At 47.7% G+C, this 15,628-nt stretch overlaps 1 protein-coding gene across 1 annotated transcript; it reads right to left on the reverse strand.

Annotated features, from left to right (window-relative positions):
• Positions 1 to 3,395: 3,395 nt before the first annotated feature.
• Positions 3,396 to 4,703, reverse strand: LOC131195807 (protein ABHD16B-like). Its single transcript, XM_058178035.1, has one exon. The coding sequence runs from the start codon at positions 4,701 to 4,703 to the stop codon at positions 3,396 to 3,398; it is 1,308 nt and encodes a 435-aa protein (XP_058034018.1).
• Positions 4,704 to 15,628: the final 10,925 nt, after the last annotated feature.

Consider the following 15,628-nt stretch of genomic DNA (forward strand, 5'->3'; position numbering starts at 1 on the left):
CGCTTCACAGTGCTTTACATCCTTCTGTAAGCGGTTTTACGGAGTCAGCATCTTTCCCCCAATAATCCAGGTCCTCATTTTACCTGTCGTGGCCCACCAGCAGTCAGCAGATTCGGAAAGTGAGGAGGTTGGGGAGGAACATGGGCCAGTCCTGGAGTCTGGGGAAGGCTCTGATGAGGGCTCTGTGTTGGAGGCAGAGAGGAGGCCAGGGCCGTCTGTCAGCTGCCTTCGGAATCTGACATCAGTGAAGCAGAAGAACAGCTGGAGCCTGTTCCCAGTGTGTGCATGAGCAGAGCTGCCAGACGAAGGGAACGGCTAAAGAACAAGGGTCAACTTGGGAGTAAAGCCACAAGTGGACGGTGAATGGCCCCTCCCAGAGGGAATAAAGAGGAGCAAAAAGGGAGTGGGGTTCTGCAGGATACGATTAGTTCATTTGGGTGAAGATTTCTTCCTGCATTCTTGTCAAGTATTGTTGGTTACAGTGCGGAGTCTGAAAGATATCGGCCTGGCCACTCTCCAAGCCTGATAAAGGTCGGTAATGGTGAACTATCTTGAAAGACTGTGGGTGGGAGAGGAAAGACTTTGCTGGAGAGGAATTCGCTGTAAATTAAATAAAAGGGTTTTATCGGGACCAGGACTCGGCTTCGTGCTGCTGGGGAAACCTAGGTCAGAATATTACCAACCTCAGAAGGATGGAAGGCTGAGTCAGCCTTGAGCCCGTGAGAGTCAAACTGCTGGCAGTGGGCAGTGAGTTAGCCTGCAATACTGCATTCTAACCACTGAGCCACCACGGCTCCTGGTGTATCGTGTTAGCGTAGGGCAGCGGTTCTCAACCTGTGGGTCGGGACCCCGCTGGGGGTCGAATGACGATTTGCCAGGGGTCACCTAAGACCATCGAAAATATGGGAAGTATACTTGCGAGTCGAAGAATCGCGCTCCAATGGTTGACTCCACAAGCCAGCTGCAGGTTCTTCAAATCGCTAGCCGAATTCGGCTTCAGGCGAGATGAATTAAAAAAGAGAGAAATCTTTGCTCTGATGTCTCCCTCTCAAGTCAGCTGCAATCACTCCCAATCGCTAGCCTAATCTGGCTTCAGGCGCGATAAACTTAATAGGGGAGGAGTCTCCGCTTTAATGCCTCCCTCCTCAGGGCAATCGCAAGCAGTTCAGATCGCTAGCCAATACGGCTTCAGGCGCGATAAATTCAAAACGAAAATAATTTTACGGTTGGGGTCGCCACATCTTGGGGAATTGTATTAAAGGGGTCGCCACATGGTGGGGAATTGTATTAAAGGGGTCACAGCACTATAAAGGTTGAGAACCACTGGCATAGGGAGTTGGTAAGGAGGAGCTGACGCGATCTCAACTTGGCTATCTCTTGGTCCTCTGGAGCAGGGGTCTCCAACCTTGGCTACTTTAAGACTTGTGGACTTCAACTCCCAGAATTCCTCAGCCAGCAAAGCTCAGCCAGCAAAGCAAAGCAAAGCTGGCTGAGGAACTCTGGGAGTTGAAGTCCACAAGTCTTAAAGTTGCCAAGGTTGGAGACCCCTGCTCTGGAATGCAGCCCCTCCCTCCTGGGAATCCAGACCACATTCCTCCACACCAGCTACAGCAATTCATTTAGTGACTGCTTGAAGTTACCGCAGCACTGGGGGGAAAAAAAGACTTACGACCATTTTTCACTCTTATGACCACTGTAGCATCCCCATGGTCCCGGGATCAAAATTTGAATGCTTGGCAACCCACTCATATTTATGACAGTTGCAGCGTCCTGGGGGGGGGGGTAGGTGATCCCCTTTTGTGACCCTCTGACAAAGCAAAGTCCATGCGGAAGCCAGAGTCCCTTGTCATCTTGAATAAGGCCCACTGCTGTTGTACCGTCCACATAAGTCACGATGTTGTGACTCGTCCTCCCTCCTCTCCTCAGCCAGGGCCCTCCCGTCTCCAACCGGGCCTTTTATCAGACTCCGAGTCTGATAATGAAGATGAACGGCCTGTCGTGACTCCAGCCCCCGGCCCTGGCCCCATGCCCGGAGAGGATTCCAGGAGTGAAAGGAGAAGCCCGATAAACCTCACTCATACAGCGTGTGTTCCTTTGGCTCAGCCTTCAGAGCAGGAAACCAGCCAGGTGGTGGAATTAACCGGGCCTACTCTCTCTGACCCCTCCCTTTCCCAGACGCTGACAGCAGATCCAGCTGAAAATAATTCAGTGTAGGTGGACCCTCACTTCCGGAGATCTGAAAGGCGATGCCAGCAGAAGGAAGGGTGGGGCAGGCCTGGATAAATGCTGAGTCATGGAGCCATACCCCACAGCCTATATAAAGGACCTGCTTTTGGCATTCCAACCTTGAGTCAAGCAAAGTCTTATCTAGTTTGCTGATATCGGACTCTTATCGCTGAAGTCACAACTTGGACTCCTGCCTGCCCTGATAAACCTCGAAGGAACTTGGCAAGCTGCAGAGGCTTTGTTGCCAAGTTTGTTACGCACTTCCTTGACTCGTTCATCGGAGTGGGAGTGGGACACGACACATGATATGATGGGTGGCAAACCCAGCACAACACTCATGGGTCAACAGCAGTGCTGGGATTCAATTTTTTTTACTACCGGTGCTGTGGGTGTGGCTTGGTGGGCATGGCTTGGTGGGCGTGGCAGGGGAAGGAGACTGTAAAATCTCCATTCCCACCCCTTTCCTGGGGAAGGTTACTGCAAAATCCCCATTTCCTTCCAATCAGCTGGGACTTGGGAGGCAGAGAATAGATGGGGGCGGGGCCAGTCAGAATTTTTACTACCGGTTCTGTGGGTGTGGCTTGTGGGCGTGGCAGGGGAAGGATACTGTAAAATATTCCCTCCCCACTCCAGGGGAAGGATACTATAAAGTCCCCATTCCCACCCCACTCCAGAGGAAAGTTACTGCAAAATCCCCATTTCCTCCCGATCAGCTGGGACTCGGGAGGCAGAGAATAGATGGGGCCAGTCAGAATTTTTACTACCAGTTCTCCGAACCACTCAAAATTTCTGCTACCAGTTCTCCAGAACTGGTCAGAATCTGCTGAATATCACCTCTAATCAACAGGGTGAACTAGACACAGCCTTGAGGAGATAATGAATCATAAAGCAAAAACCACCATCATCCCAACCAACCAAGCTTATGGTTAACCAGGTTTGGTGCACATGACATCAGTAGATCTTTACCTGCCGTGGTTAAATCTCCTGGGTGGACCCAGCCAGCTCCATTCCTCAGCTCTTAGAAGCAGAAAGTTGGCTTCCTATCCACCTTTGAGTCATAAGTTCTTCATCCTTAAATAAAGATCTCGGGGCAACAATAGACAATGATGTATCCTAGCTTTTATTTCTCTCTCTTACTCTGCTATCAAACCCACCATCTGCCAGCCTGGCTAGAGCTTCCAGGGCAGCTCAAACTCTTCCGGGGGTAACGTTCTCCCGTGTGTGATCTCCACGTTCTTCAGATGTTTCTTGGCCAGGAACAAAGCCATGTGCTTCTTCCTTGCAGACGGTAAGTCATTCCCGACTTTCCACGGGAATTCAACCTTGCTTCCGACGACGGACTTGTAGGTCTTCAGTTGATCGAGACACCATTTGTCATCCACCCGGTAGAAATGGTGGTAGATGAAGTGTTCCACACGAGAGCAGTCGGCAGTGAGCAACTGGTGGACCACGTCTTCCGCCCCAGAGATGATGTTAGGATAACGGCACCTTAAGATCTGCAAGAGCAGCTCGTTGGCTCTATTGGTCTGGATCACGGGAAGGTGGTCCTCCAGGTGGACTTGGGTGGTGGTGATTTCATCAAAGGTCCTTCTGATGAGGAGCACCGGCCCTTGATAGTGGCACAACATATCCGCCACGTTGAGGTTAAAATTCTCTTTGATCGTCTTAAGGACAAGCTTCCTCACCTGTTTAGTTACCAGCTTGGCGACCAAAGGGAGCAAGCTATCAAAGGAGGCATCGAGAACCAGGGCTCCCAACTCGGGGTAAGCCATGGCAGCCCACGTTGCGGTGTAGCTCCCCAAGGAGTAACCGTAGATGGCAATGTCCTCCAGGCTAAATTTCAGACGGTGCGTGGCGTACCGGATGACCACGTCCATGGCGTTGATGTCATTCTGGGGGTACGGCTTCCCTGAGCTCCTGGCGAAACCAGGATGGTTCCATCCCAGGACGGAGTACCCCGCCTTCAACGGGGTGAGGAAGCACCCCACTTCGTAAAAGCTGCCATTCCCTTCGCAGCTGATCACCAACTGCATTCCCAGCTTCCCCGAGCTCTTTCCTCGCCGGTCCACAAACATGGTGTCAATCTTGTTCCCGTCGCAAGCCACCAGCTTGGCCCGCTTCCCGTCAAAGTCCTCCATCAGGCGTGTCCTCCCGTTCACCAATAGCTTCAGTGGGACTTTGTTCAAGAGACAGACGGAACCAGGATAAAGCAGCCAGCGACCGATGGTGTGAGCCAAGGTATACCTGATCCAGATGCCGGACGCCCGTTTCATTTGGTGGAGGAAGCTTATTTTGACCTTCTTGGCCTCTCCATCCTGGGCAGCTGTGGCCACATCAGGCGGAGTGCTCCTGGGAGTGCTGTTGTTCTTCTCGCTGCTGGTACTTTTGCTGTCTTCATCCCAGAAATACTCAACTGGCCATTTCTTGAAGGAATAACTGTCCTTGATCTTCAGGCACGTCCCCATTTTGAAACACATGGTGGAACTCTTGAAATGAGGTCACCTGAAAAATGTGAGATAAATGAAAGGAAGCTGGCAGGACGGAAGGAGGAATGGCCACCAAATCTGGTCTGGACATAAGACTGGGAGCGAGCAACTTCTTCAGGATTTGGCCCCAAAAGTGGATGTGACTCCTGAAATGTGTTAGAACATCTTGAGGTCATCCAGTTGGTGCTCTTCAAAAGGAGGATGGTACCATGCAAAGGGCAGAGGACATGTCCTTTGAGAGCCCTCCAGGTCAGGGAGAGGTAATAATTAGCCAGGGCAACCTCCCTTTGTGAGCAATTTCTCCTCTGAGGACTTGGCTGAGACAGCGATGAGGACCACCTAAAACCTACCCCAGATGCCGTCTCTCTCTCTCTCTCTCTCTCGTGATACTAGATGGGAAGAAGAAGATAACCTACCAGTTTTGCTGAAGGAGACTTTGTAAAGGCCACCACAAAACCAAGAGGGTTCTTGTAATTGAGAGGTACTGAACTTCTCAAGAACTTTTAGTTCACCAGAGATGGTCACCAGGGGTGGGATTCAAAGATTTTAGCCACTGGTTTTCTGCCCGGTTGCTGGGTGGTTGTGGCCATGGTGGGCATGGCTGACTCAGCCTCCTGCACTATGGAAGGGGGGTGTTTTTGCCCTCCCCCGGCTCTGGAGGCTTTTCTCAAGTCTCCGGGAGGGCGAATACGGCCCCCCCCAGGCTCCGGAGGCCCTATAGAGGCTGGAAATGGGCCCATTTCCAGACTTCCGGAACTTCCAGGAGGCCCATTTTTCGCCCTCCCAGAGCCTCCACGTGGGCCCTGCATTTACCTGGCATCCAAAATGGGCTGCGTGGAGACTCCTGGGAAGGGCAGGGAAGGGTGGGAGGGGCCAGCCAGTCCTTGCAACTACCGGTTTGGTAAACCAGATGTAAAATTAGCATCCGGTTCATTCGAACCGGTCTTAACCAGCTGAATTTTCCATGCATTTAAATATTTTTGGGAGGGCTTATTTTCGGCGGGGGGGGGAGCTTATTTTCAAGGAGGCTTATTTTAGCGCATGCACTCAAAAGCCCGATTGGGCTTCTTATCCGGGAAGGTCTTATGTTCAGGGAAACACGGTTATAAAATATTTTAATTTTTGTCATCCGCATTTCATTCTGTCCCTCCCTTTGCGTCCTTTCTTTAACGGTTCTATTCCATCATGTCTTTGATATTATTGTCACTATTACCCCGCAGCGAGTTGTCCCGGAGTGAGTTGGCCGTAGCGAGTTGGCTGGGACCTCTGCACTGCTCTTGTGTCTTCCAGACTTGGCATAGTAAGAAGGGAAGAGTTTGTGGCCAAACCAAGCCGGATAAGGTTAGAGCTGCGGGGTTGGTAGTACATCAAATTAGGACCACTGGATGGCGCCAGAGAATGGATTTATTACGTGCCATCAAATCATTTTCTACTCCTATGAGGGGACAGAGAGAGAGAGAGTGGGGGGAGATTAGATAGAGATCAGACAGACAGATAGACAGACAGACGAGTGAAAGGGGTAGAAGATAGATAGATGGATGGACAGATAAAAGAGATGGATGGATAGATAGATAGATAGATAGATAGATAGATAGATGGATGGATGGATGGATGGATGGATGGATGGATGGATGGATGGATGGATGGATGGATGGATGGATGGATGGATGGATTAGAAAGATGATAGATGATAGAGATAGATAGATAGATAGATAGATAGATAGATAGATAGATAGATAGATAGATAGATAGATAGATAGATAGATAGATTAGAGATGATGCAAACAGACAGACGAGTGAAAGGGGTAGCGGATAGCTAAATGGAAGGATGGATGGATAGATAAAAGAGATGATAGATAGATGATAGATAGATAGATAGATAGATAGATAGATAGATAGATAGATAGATAGATAGATAAGAGATGATACAGATAGACAGACAGACGAGTGAAAGGGGTAGAGGATAGATAAATCAATGGATGGATAGATAAAAGAGATACATAGATAGATGATAAACACTCAGCTCCAGTCGGTTGCCCCGCCAGGGGTGAAATGCTCCTGGTTCGGACCGGATCACGTGATCCGATAGCAATGGCAGCGGGTGGTTCAGAGAACTGGTAGCAAAAATCCCTGCCCACCCCCATGCCCAGCTGAGCTGCGCGATCATCAGAGGTTTTGGGGTTTTTTTTACTTTTAAAAGCATTTTTTCTTCGGCTGAAAAAATGCTTTTAAAAGTAAAAAAAAAAAGCCTCTGATGATCGCGCGGCTCAGCTGGGATCGTCAGAACCCTTCCAAAGCTTTTTTTAAACAACCTCTTTGGCCGAAAAGCTTTTAAAAGGCTCCTCTGGCAATCCCAGCTGAGTTGCCTGATCACCAGAATCTTTTAAAAAACATTTTTTCTACAACCACTTTGGCCGAAGAGATTATTTAAAAAATGTTTTTAAAAGGTTCTGGAGATCAGGCAACTCAGCTGGGATCGCCAGAACCTTTTAAAAGCTTTTTTTTCTCTGGCAATTCCAGCTGAGTTGCCTGATCATCACAGGCTTTTAAAGGCATTTTTTTTTACAACCTCTTCGGCCGAAGAGGTTGTAGAAAAAAATGCTTTTAAAAGTTTAAAAAAAAAAGTTGGCCACGCCCACCCAGTCACATTAGCCCCCCCCCACACCAAGCCACGCCCACAGAACGGGTAGTAACAAATTTTACATTTCACCCCAGCTCCACCCTGCAAGGGATTATGGGGTCATTAAATGGAGATGATGATTATGGGGTCAAAAAGTTGAGGACTGTTCTTACTAAATTAACCTACCGGCTCAATACATTGAACTTTAGTATCCCTTAACGAAAAGGGTGAACTTTTGGATTTTCTAGAATAAAATCCGCCTGGAAGGGGCAAAGATTTTGAAAGCATGAAGTCCAGGGTCACTGAGAGGAAATGTTTCTGCAAAGCCAGCAAAATCCCAACACCCAAGTGCTAAAGCCATTTTCCCCTTTGAAAAGTTTGACTTCTGCATTTAGCCAAAAAAAAAAAAAAAAGTTTAAAAATAAAAAATGCCTAGATTACAAATAACGGAGCAAATATATTTACTTACTCAAGTGTTATTCAGTAAGGGGGGGAAAAAAATAGAATGGAATTGGAAACCAGCAAGAAATCTAGCAAGACCCCGAAATGGGGATCATCTACCTAACCTTGGTTGATCTTTGAGAAAGGTAACCAGGATCAGTTCAGTTTAAGATTTCTGTGGGAAATCATTACTGTGGAGACTAGACTGGGATTGGGGAGGGGTGTGTGTAGAAACCTAGATTAGTGTTTCTCAACCTTGGCAATTCTAAGATATGTGGATTTAGACCAGTGGTGAAATCCATTTTTTTTTTACATTCAGTTCTGTGGGCTTGGTGTGGCTTGGTGTGGCTTGGTGGGTGTGGCTTGGTGAGCATGGCAGCGGAAGGATACTGCAAAACCTCCATTCCCCTCCCCATTCCTGGGAGAAGGATCCTGCAAAATCCCCATTCCTTCCCTACTCTAGAGGAAGGATATTGCAAAATTCCCACCCCACTCCATGGGAAGGATTCTGCAAACTCTTCATTCACACCCCACTCCTGGGGGAAGGATACTGCAAAATCCACATTCCCCTCCCCACTCCAGGGGGAAGAATATTGCAAAATCTCCATTCCCTCCCCATTCTGGGGGAAGGATAATGCAAAATCCCCATTCCCACCCCACTCTGGGGCCAGCCAGAGGTGGGATTTGCCAGTTCTCCAAATGGCTCAAAATTTCCGCTACCGGGTCTCCAGAACCTGTCAGAACCTGCTGGATTTCACCCCTGACTTAGACATCTAAGCCAGCATGGCTTGCTAGGGAATTCTGGGAGTTGAACTCCACGGATCTTAAAATTGCCTAGGTTGGACACCCCTGCACTAAGCACTAAATTTGTTGATCCTAGAATAAATCAAGTGTGTTTTGACCTCCACAATAAGACAGAATAATAGAATAACAGAGTTAGAAGGAACTTTGGAGGTCTTGTAACCCAATCCGCTGCTCAAGCAGGAGACCCTACACCACTGATGGCTAACCTTTACTGGACCACGTGCCCAATGCGCGCGTGTGCACCTGAACCTCCAAAATGCAATGTGCGTGGTCCCTAACATACGCCCCGCCCCCTGCATGAGCCCTGCCCCTGCATGTGCCCCACCCCCCTGCGCATGCGCACGCCCTCCTGCCTCCCTGTGCATGCGCGGCAGAGTCCCGATGGCTGGTAGGAGTGGCCCACGCATGCGCAGCAAAACTGAACTGGGGTGACGGCTTGCATGCCCACAGGAAGAGTGCTGCATGCCACTTGTAGGTACAAGGTTCAAGGTTGTACCTTGATGAACGTATCTTTTCTTTTATGGACACTGAGAGCATCTGCACCAAGACAAATTCCTTGTGTGTCCAATCACACTTGGCCAATAAAAATTCTATTCTATTCTATTCTATTCTATTCTATTCTATTCTATTCTATTCTATTCTATTCTATTCTATTCTATTCTATTCACCATCACAGCCCTACACCATTCCAGAAAAGTGTCTCTCCAATCTCTTTTTAAAAACCTCCAGTGTTGGAGCATCCACAACTTCTTTAGGCAAGTCCACTGATTAATTGTCCTCTCTGTCAAGAAATTTCTCCTTAATTCCAGGTTGCTTCTCTCCTTGATTAATTTCCACCCATTGCTTCTTGTCCTGACTTCAGGTGCTTTGGAGAATAGCTTGACTCCCTCTTCTTTGGGGCAGCCCCTGAGATATCGGAAGACTGCTATCGTGTCTCCCCTAGTCCTTCTTTCCTCTAGATCAGGTGTCAGCAACCTGCGGCTCTGGAGCCGCATGCGGCTCTTTGGGCCCTCTGCTGTGGCTCCATGTCGGGTGATCCCACCACTGGCTGGCCCCACTCCCCACTATCCTCTCCCAGTCACTCCTTGCCTGGCCTGAGAAGGTAAGGGCGATGGAGCAGAGAGAGAGAGAGATACAGGGAGGGAGGGAGAGGGAGAGAAAGAGGGGAGGGAAGGAGAGAGGGAGGGAGGGAGAGATATCAAAAGGATTTTGTGGTTCCTGGTGTTTTTTAACAACTGGTTCTCTGCCCTGATGACCAGCTGGGTAGGCGTGGCTAGGGGAGGTGTCATGTGACTGGTGGAAGTGAGTGACATTGAGTTGGACACGCCCATCCAGGTTTTGTATCTCCCAGTGTTTTCTTTTCTTTGGGGACATGGGTCCAAATGGCTCTAGGCATACCCAATTCCTGCAACTGTTCCTCGTATGTTTTAGCCTAATCCTCTTTGTTGCTCTTCTCTGCCCTCTTTCTAGAGTCTCAACATCTTTTTTATATCGTGGCGACCAAAACTTTAGGCAGTATTCCCAAGAAAGACTCTAGAAAAGAGTGCAGAGAAGAGCAGCAAAGATGATTAGGGGACTGGAGGCTAAAACATATGAAGAACGGTTGCAGGAACTGGGTATGTCTAGTTCAATGAAAAGAAGGACTAGGGGAGACATGATAGCAGTCTTCCAATATCTCAGGGGTTGCCACAAAGGAGAAGGAGTCAAACTATTCTCCAAAGCACCTGAGGGCAGGACAAGAAACAATGGGTGGAAACTAATCAAGGAGAGAAGCAACTTAGAACTAAGGAGAAATTTCCTGACAGTTAGAACAATCAAGAAGTGGAACGACTTGCCTGCAGAAGTTGTGAATGCTCCAACACTGGAAATTTTTAAGAAAATGTTAGATAACCAGCGTTTCCTGCCTGGGTAGGGGTTGGACTAGAAGACCTCCAAGGTCCCTTCCAACTCTGTTATTATAATAAGTGTGGTCTGAACGTGATTTGAGGAAAACTGCTTGAGGCTGGTCAGATCCCTGGAGAAAGGCCCATGAGGTTCAGTGGTAACTGAGCTATTCTTTCTTCACTCCTTGGCTTGGCATTTTGCCCTCACCAATTTATCTATGCACAGCTAAAAGTCTGGTGCCTGTTGGATTACTTGTTGAGCAAGGTATTATCGTAGGGTGACAGGTTTTTGAGTCAATGCTTCTCAAAGGAGTTACCTTACAGCAGTGGTTCTCAACCTTTATAGTGCTGCGACCCCTTTAATACAATTCCCCACCATGTGGCGACCCCAACCGTAAAATTATTTTCATTTTGAATTTATCGCGCCTGAAGCCGTATTGGCTAGCGATCTGAACTGCTTGTGATTGCCTTGAAGATGGAGGCATTAAAGCGGAGACTCCTCCCCTATTAAGTTTATCACTTCTGAAGGCAGATTAGGCTAGCAATTGGGAGTGATTGCAGCTGGCTTGAGAGGGAGACATCAGAGCAAAGATTTCTCTCTTTTTTAATTCATCGCGCCTGAAGCCGAATTCGGCTAGTGATTTGAAGAGCCTGCAGCTGGCTTGTGGAGTCAACCATTGGAGCGCGATTCTTCGACTCGCAAGTATACTTCCCATATTTCCGATGGTCTTAGGCGATCCCTGGCAAATCGTCATTCGACCCCCAGCGGGGTCCCGACCCACAGGTTGAGAACCGCTGCCTTACAGAATAGGAGCAAAATTTGCGACCTGGGACTCTAGTGGCAGGGGTGAAATCTGTTCTGTCTCCTTCCCCACTTTGGATCAACGAGCTGGTCTTCAGCCAGTGGATTCACAGCTCTTATCAGTCCTGGCAGAGAAATCGCAGCTGCCTGCCAAAGTTCAAACAAATGACTCACGGAGTAAGATTTTCAGCTCTTTTTGAAACGGTTCAGCTAGCTTTTGCTTCCCGTAGGGTGAGAGCAGTCCCAAAGCTCCTTATATATCCTGTGGGGTGGGGCTCCTGCCCCATCCTTCCCTTTGATGACGCCGCCTCTCTAATCTTCTGAAGCGCAGGTCAATCCAAGCTTGATTATTATTATTATCAGCTGGGTCTGAAGGCGTAGCCTGGGGAAGGGAGGAATCAGGGGATGACGGCCTCATTACGTCCTCCGACTGGACTGGTTCTGGCTCCTGGAGCAGGGCCAAAGAATCAGTGCTCCCGAGGTATGCCTTACCGGCCCTTCCCCCTCACTCTCGGAGTCACTTTCGGGCCTGGGGCCAGGTTCGGGGCTGGAGTTACAACAAAATCCAGCAGGTTCTGGAGAACCGGTAGCGGAAATTTTGAGCCGTTCGGAGAACCGGCAAATACCACCTCTGGCTGGCCTCAGAGTGGGGTGGGAATGGAGATTTTGCAATATCCTTCCCCCAGGAGTGGGGACGGAATGGGGATTTTGCAGTATCCTTCCCCTGCCACACCCACCAAGCCATGCCCACAGAACCGGTAGGGAAAATTTTTAGATTTCACGACTGTCCGGTGGGATTGAAATTTGACCAAGATGCGGCCGCAGTCAGGAGCAGTCATGCAGTCATCGTTTCTGGCACTCCCTGCCAACTTCCCGCAAGGAAAGTCAATGGGGAAGCCAGCAGGAAGTCGGAAGTCTGTTCCCACCGTTTTTTTGCCTGTCTGCGCTCATTCTGTTTCTCTGTTTAGGTGAGGAAATGTCTCGGAAAGGATGACCCAATAGGTCACAGGTTGTCTAATCTTCATCTAAGGCTGTGTATATACAACACACCAAACTCTTTTTTCCTTTTCCTCTGGCTTTCCCTTCCAGTCAGAAGAAAAACATGTGGACGGCGATGAGAAAGCCCACCTCAAGTCATGTTTTCTGCCCTTTTCTTCCTCTTCCTCCTCCTTTCTCTTTCCTCCTTTCGTCCCAGCAATTCAGATCCTTGCCAAGCCAGCTGGACCGCCTGTCCAGACTCACCTTTTCTCCCCTTCCAGCAAATCTGTTTCATTCCAGCCAGCCAGCCCTGAAGAGTCTGACTTTCTTCAGTTATGCAGACAGATTTAAATATCCCCTCTCCTCAAAAGACCCCTTTGAAGGCCTCTTCCTATGGCTCTTCTGGCAGGTGAGGGGGGGGACTCTTTTCTCTCAGCACTTATTTATTGTTATTAGAATAGCACTTACTTATATACCGCTTCACAGTGCTTTTATTGCCCTCTCTAAGCAGTTTTACAGAGTCAGCCTCTTGCCCCCAACAATCTGGGTCCTCATTGTATTGACCTTGGAAGGATGGAAGGGTGAGCCAACAGTGCTGTATTCTAACCAAAGTGCCACCATGGCTCATAGAATAGAATAGAATAGAGTAGAGTAGAGTAGAGTAGAGTAGAGTAGAGTAGAGTAGAGTAGAGTAGACTAGAAATAAGGAATAGAGTAGAGTAGAGTAGAATAGAAATAAGGAATAGAATAGAATAGAATAGAGTAGAGTAGAGTAGAGTAGACTAGAAATAAGGAATAGAGTAGAGTAGAGTAGAGTAGAATAGAAATAAGGAATAGAGTAGAGTAGAGTAGAGTATAATAGAAATAAGGAATAGAGTAGAGTAGAGTAGCGTATAATAGAAATAAGGAATAGAATAGAATAGAATAGAATAGAATAGAATAGAATAGAATAGAGTAGAGTAGAGTAGAGTAGAGTAAAGTAGAGTATAATAGAAATAAGGAATAGAATAGAGTAGAGTAGAATAGAAATAAGGAATAGAGTAGAATAGAGTAGAGTAGTGTAGAGTAGAGTATAATAGAAATAAGGAATAGAGTAGAGTAGAGTAGAGTAGAATAGAAATAAGGAATAGAGTAGAATAGAGTAGAGTATAATAGAAATAAGGAATAGAGTAGAGTAGAGTAGCGTATAATAGAAATAAGGAATAGAATAGAATAGAATAGAATAGAGTAGAGTAGAGTAGAGTAGAATAGAAATAAGGAATAGAGTAGAATAGAGTAGAGTATAATAGAAATAAGGAATAGAATAGAATAGAATAGAATAGAGTAGAGTAGAGTAGAGTAGAGTAGAATAGAAATAAGGAATAGAGTAGAATAGAGTAGAGTATAATAGAAATAAGGAATAGAATAGAATAGAATAGAATAGAATAGAATAGAATAGAATAGAATAGAGTAGAGTAGAGTAGAGTAGAATAGAAATAAGGAATAGAGTAGAGTAGAGTAGAATAGAATAGAATAGAATAGAATAGAACAGCAGAGTTGGAAAGGATTTTGGAGGTCTTCTAGTCCAACCCCCTGCTTAGGCAGGAAATTCTATACCCTTGATGGCGAACCTATGGCATGCGTGCAACAGCTGGCATGCAAAGCCCTCTCTGCGGGCATGCAATCTGTCACCCAGCTCAGCTCCACCATGCATGCGCCCACATGCCTCCCACCGGCCAGTGGATTTTTGGGGTGCTCGTGGGGCGGGGTTCATGTGGGAGACCCTACACCACTGATGGCTAACCTTTTCTGGACCAAGTGCCCAAATCATGCGCGTGCGCCTGAACCCCCAAAATGCAATGTGCGCAGCCCCTGCACATACATCCCGCCCCCTGCATGCTCCCTGCCCCTGCACGTGCCCCCCCCATGCATGCTCATGGCCCCCTACCTCCCCACGCATGCACGGCACAGACCCGATGGCTGGCGGGAGTGGCAGGCGCATGCGCCGCAGAGCTGAACTGGGGTGACAGCTTGCGTGCCCACAGAAAGGGCTCTGCATGCCACCTTTGGCACACATGCCAAAGGTTCGCCATCATGGCAGTACACCAATTCCAGAAAAGTGGCTGTCCAATTTCTTCTTAAAAACTTCCAGGGTTGCAGCACCCACCACTTCTGGTGGCAGGATGTTCCACTGGTTCATTGTTCTCCGTGTCAGGAAGTTCCTCCTTAGTTCTAGGTTGCTTCTCTCCTTGATTGGTTTCCATCCGTTGCTTCTTGTTTTTTTCTTCCAGGTGCTTTGGAGAATAGGTTGGGGAGAGGAAGAAGAGGCAGCCTTCTCAAATATTGGAAGACTGCTATTTATTATTTATTTATTTATTTATTTTGATTTATATACCGCCCTTCTCCCGAAGGACTCAGGGCGGTTTACAGCCAAGTAAAACGAAAATACAAAAATTAAAACATTATTTAAAAAGCTAATTCGATTTGGCTAAAAATGATTAAAACTCTGATAAAACTCTTAAAAGCCCCCATTAAAACTATTAGGCCAGCCCTGCACGATAAAACAGAAATGTCTTGAGCTCCCGTCGAAAGGTTCGGAAGTCAGGGAGTCGTAACCCTGGAGGCAGCTCGTTCCAGAGGGCAGGAGCCCCCACAGAGAAGGCCCTCCCCCTGGAGGTCGCCAGTCGACATTGTCTGACTGACGGCACCCTGAGGAGACCCTCCCTGTGGGAGCGCACTGGTCAATGGGAGGCAATCGATGGCAGCAGGCGGTCCCGTAAATAACCCGGTCATAGAAGGCAGAAAATAGATGATTGATACTTAACATAACATAACATAACATCAGAGTTGGAAGGGACCTTGGAGGCCTTCTAGTCCAACCCCCTGCCCAGGCAGGAAACCCTACACCATCTCAGTCAGATGGTTATCCAACATTTTCTTAAAAATTTCCAGTGTTGGAGCATTCACAACTTCTGCAGGCAAGTCGTTCCACTTATTAATTGTTCTAACTGTCAGGAAATTTCTCCTTAGTTCTAAGTTGCTTCTTTCTTTGATCAGTTTCCACCCATTGCTTCTTGTTCTACCCTCAGGTGCTTTGGTGAACAGTCTGACTCCCTCTTCTTTGTGGCAGCCCCTAAGATATTGGAACACAGCTATCATGTCTCCCCTAGTCCTTCTTTTTGTTAAACTAGACATACCCAGTTCCTGCAACCGTTCTTCATATGTTTTATCCTCCAGTCCCCTAATCATCTTTGTTGCTCTTCTCTGCACTCTTTCTAGAGTCTCAACATCTTTTTTACATCGTGGCGACCAAAACTGGATGCAATATTCCAAGTGTGGCCTTACCAAGGCATTATAAAGTGGTACTAACACTTCACGTGATCTTGATTCTATCCCTCTGTTTATGCAG

This window comes from Ahaetulla prasina, chromosome 3 (assembly GCF_028640845.1).
Source record: "Ahaetulla prasina isolate Xishuangbanna chromosome 3, ASM2864084v1, whole genome shotgun sequence".
Classification (NCBI taxonomy): domain Eukaryota; kingdom Metazoa; phylum Chordata; class Lepidosauria; order Squamata; family Colubridae; genus Ahaetulla; species Ahaetulla prasina.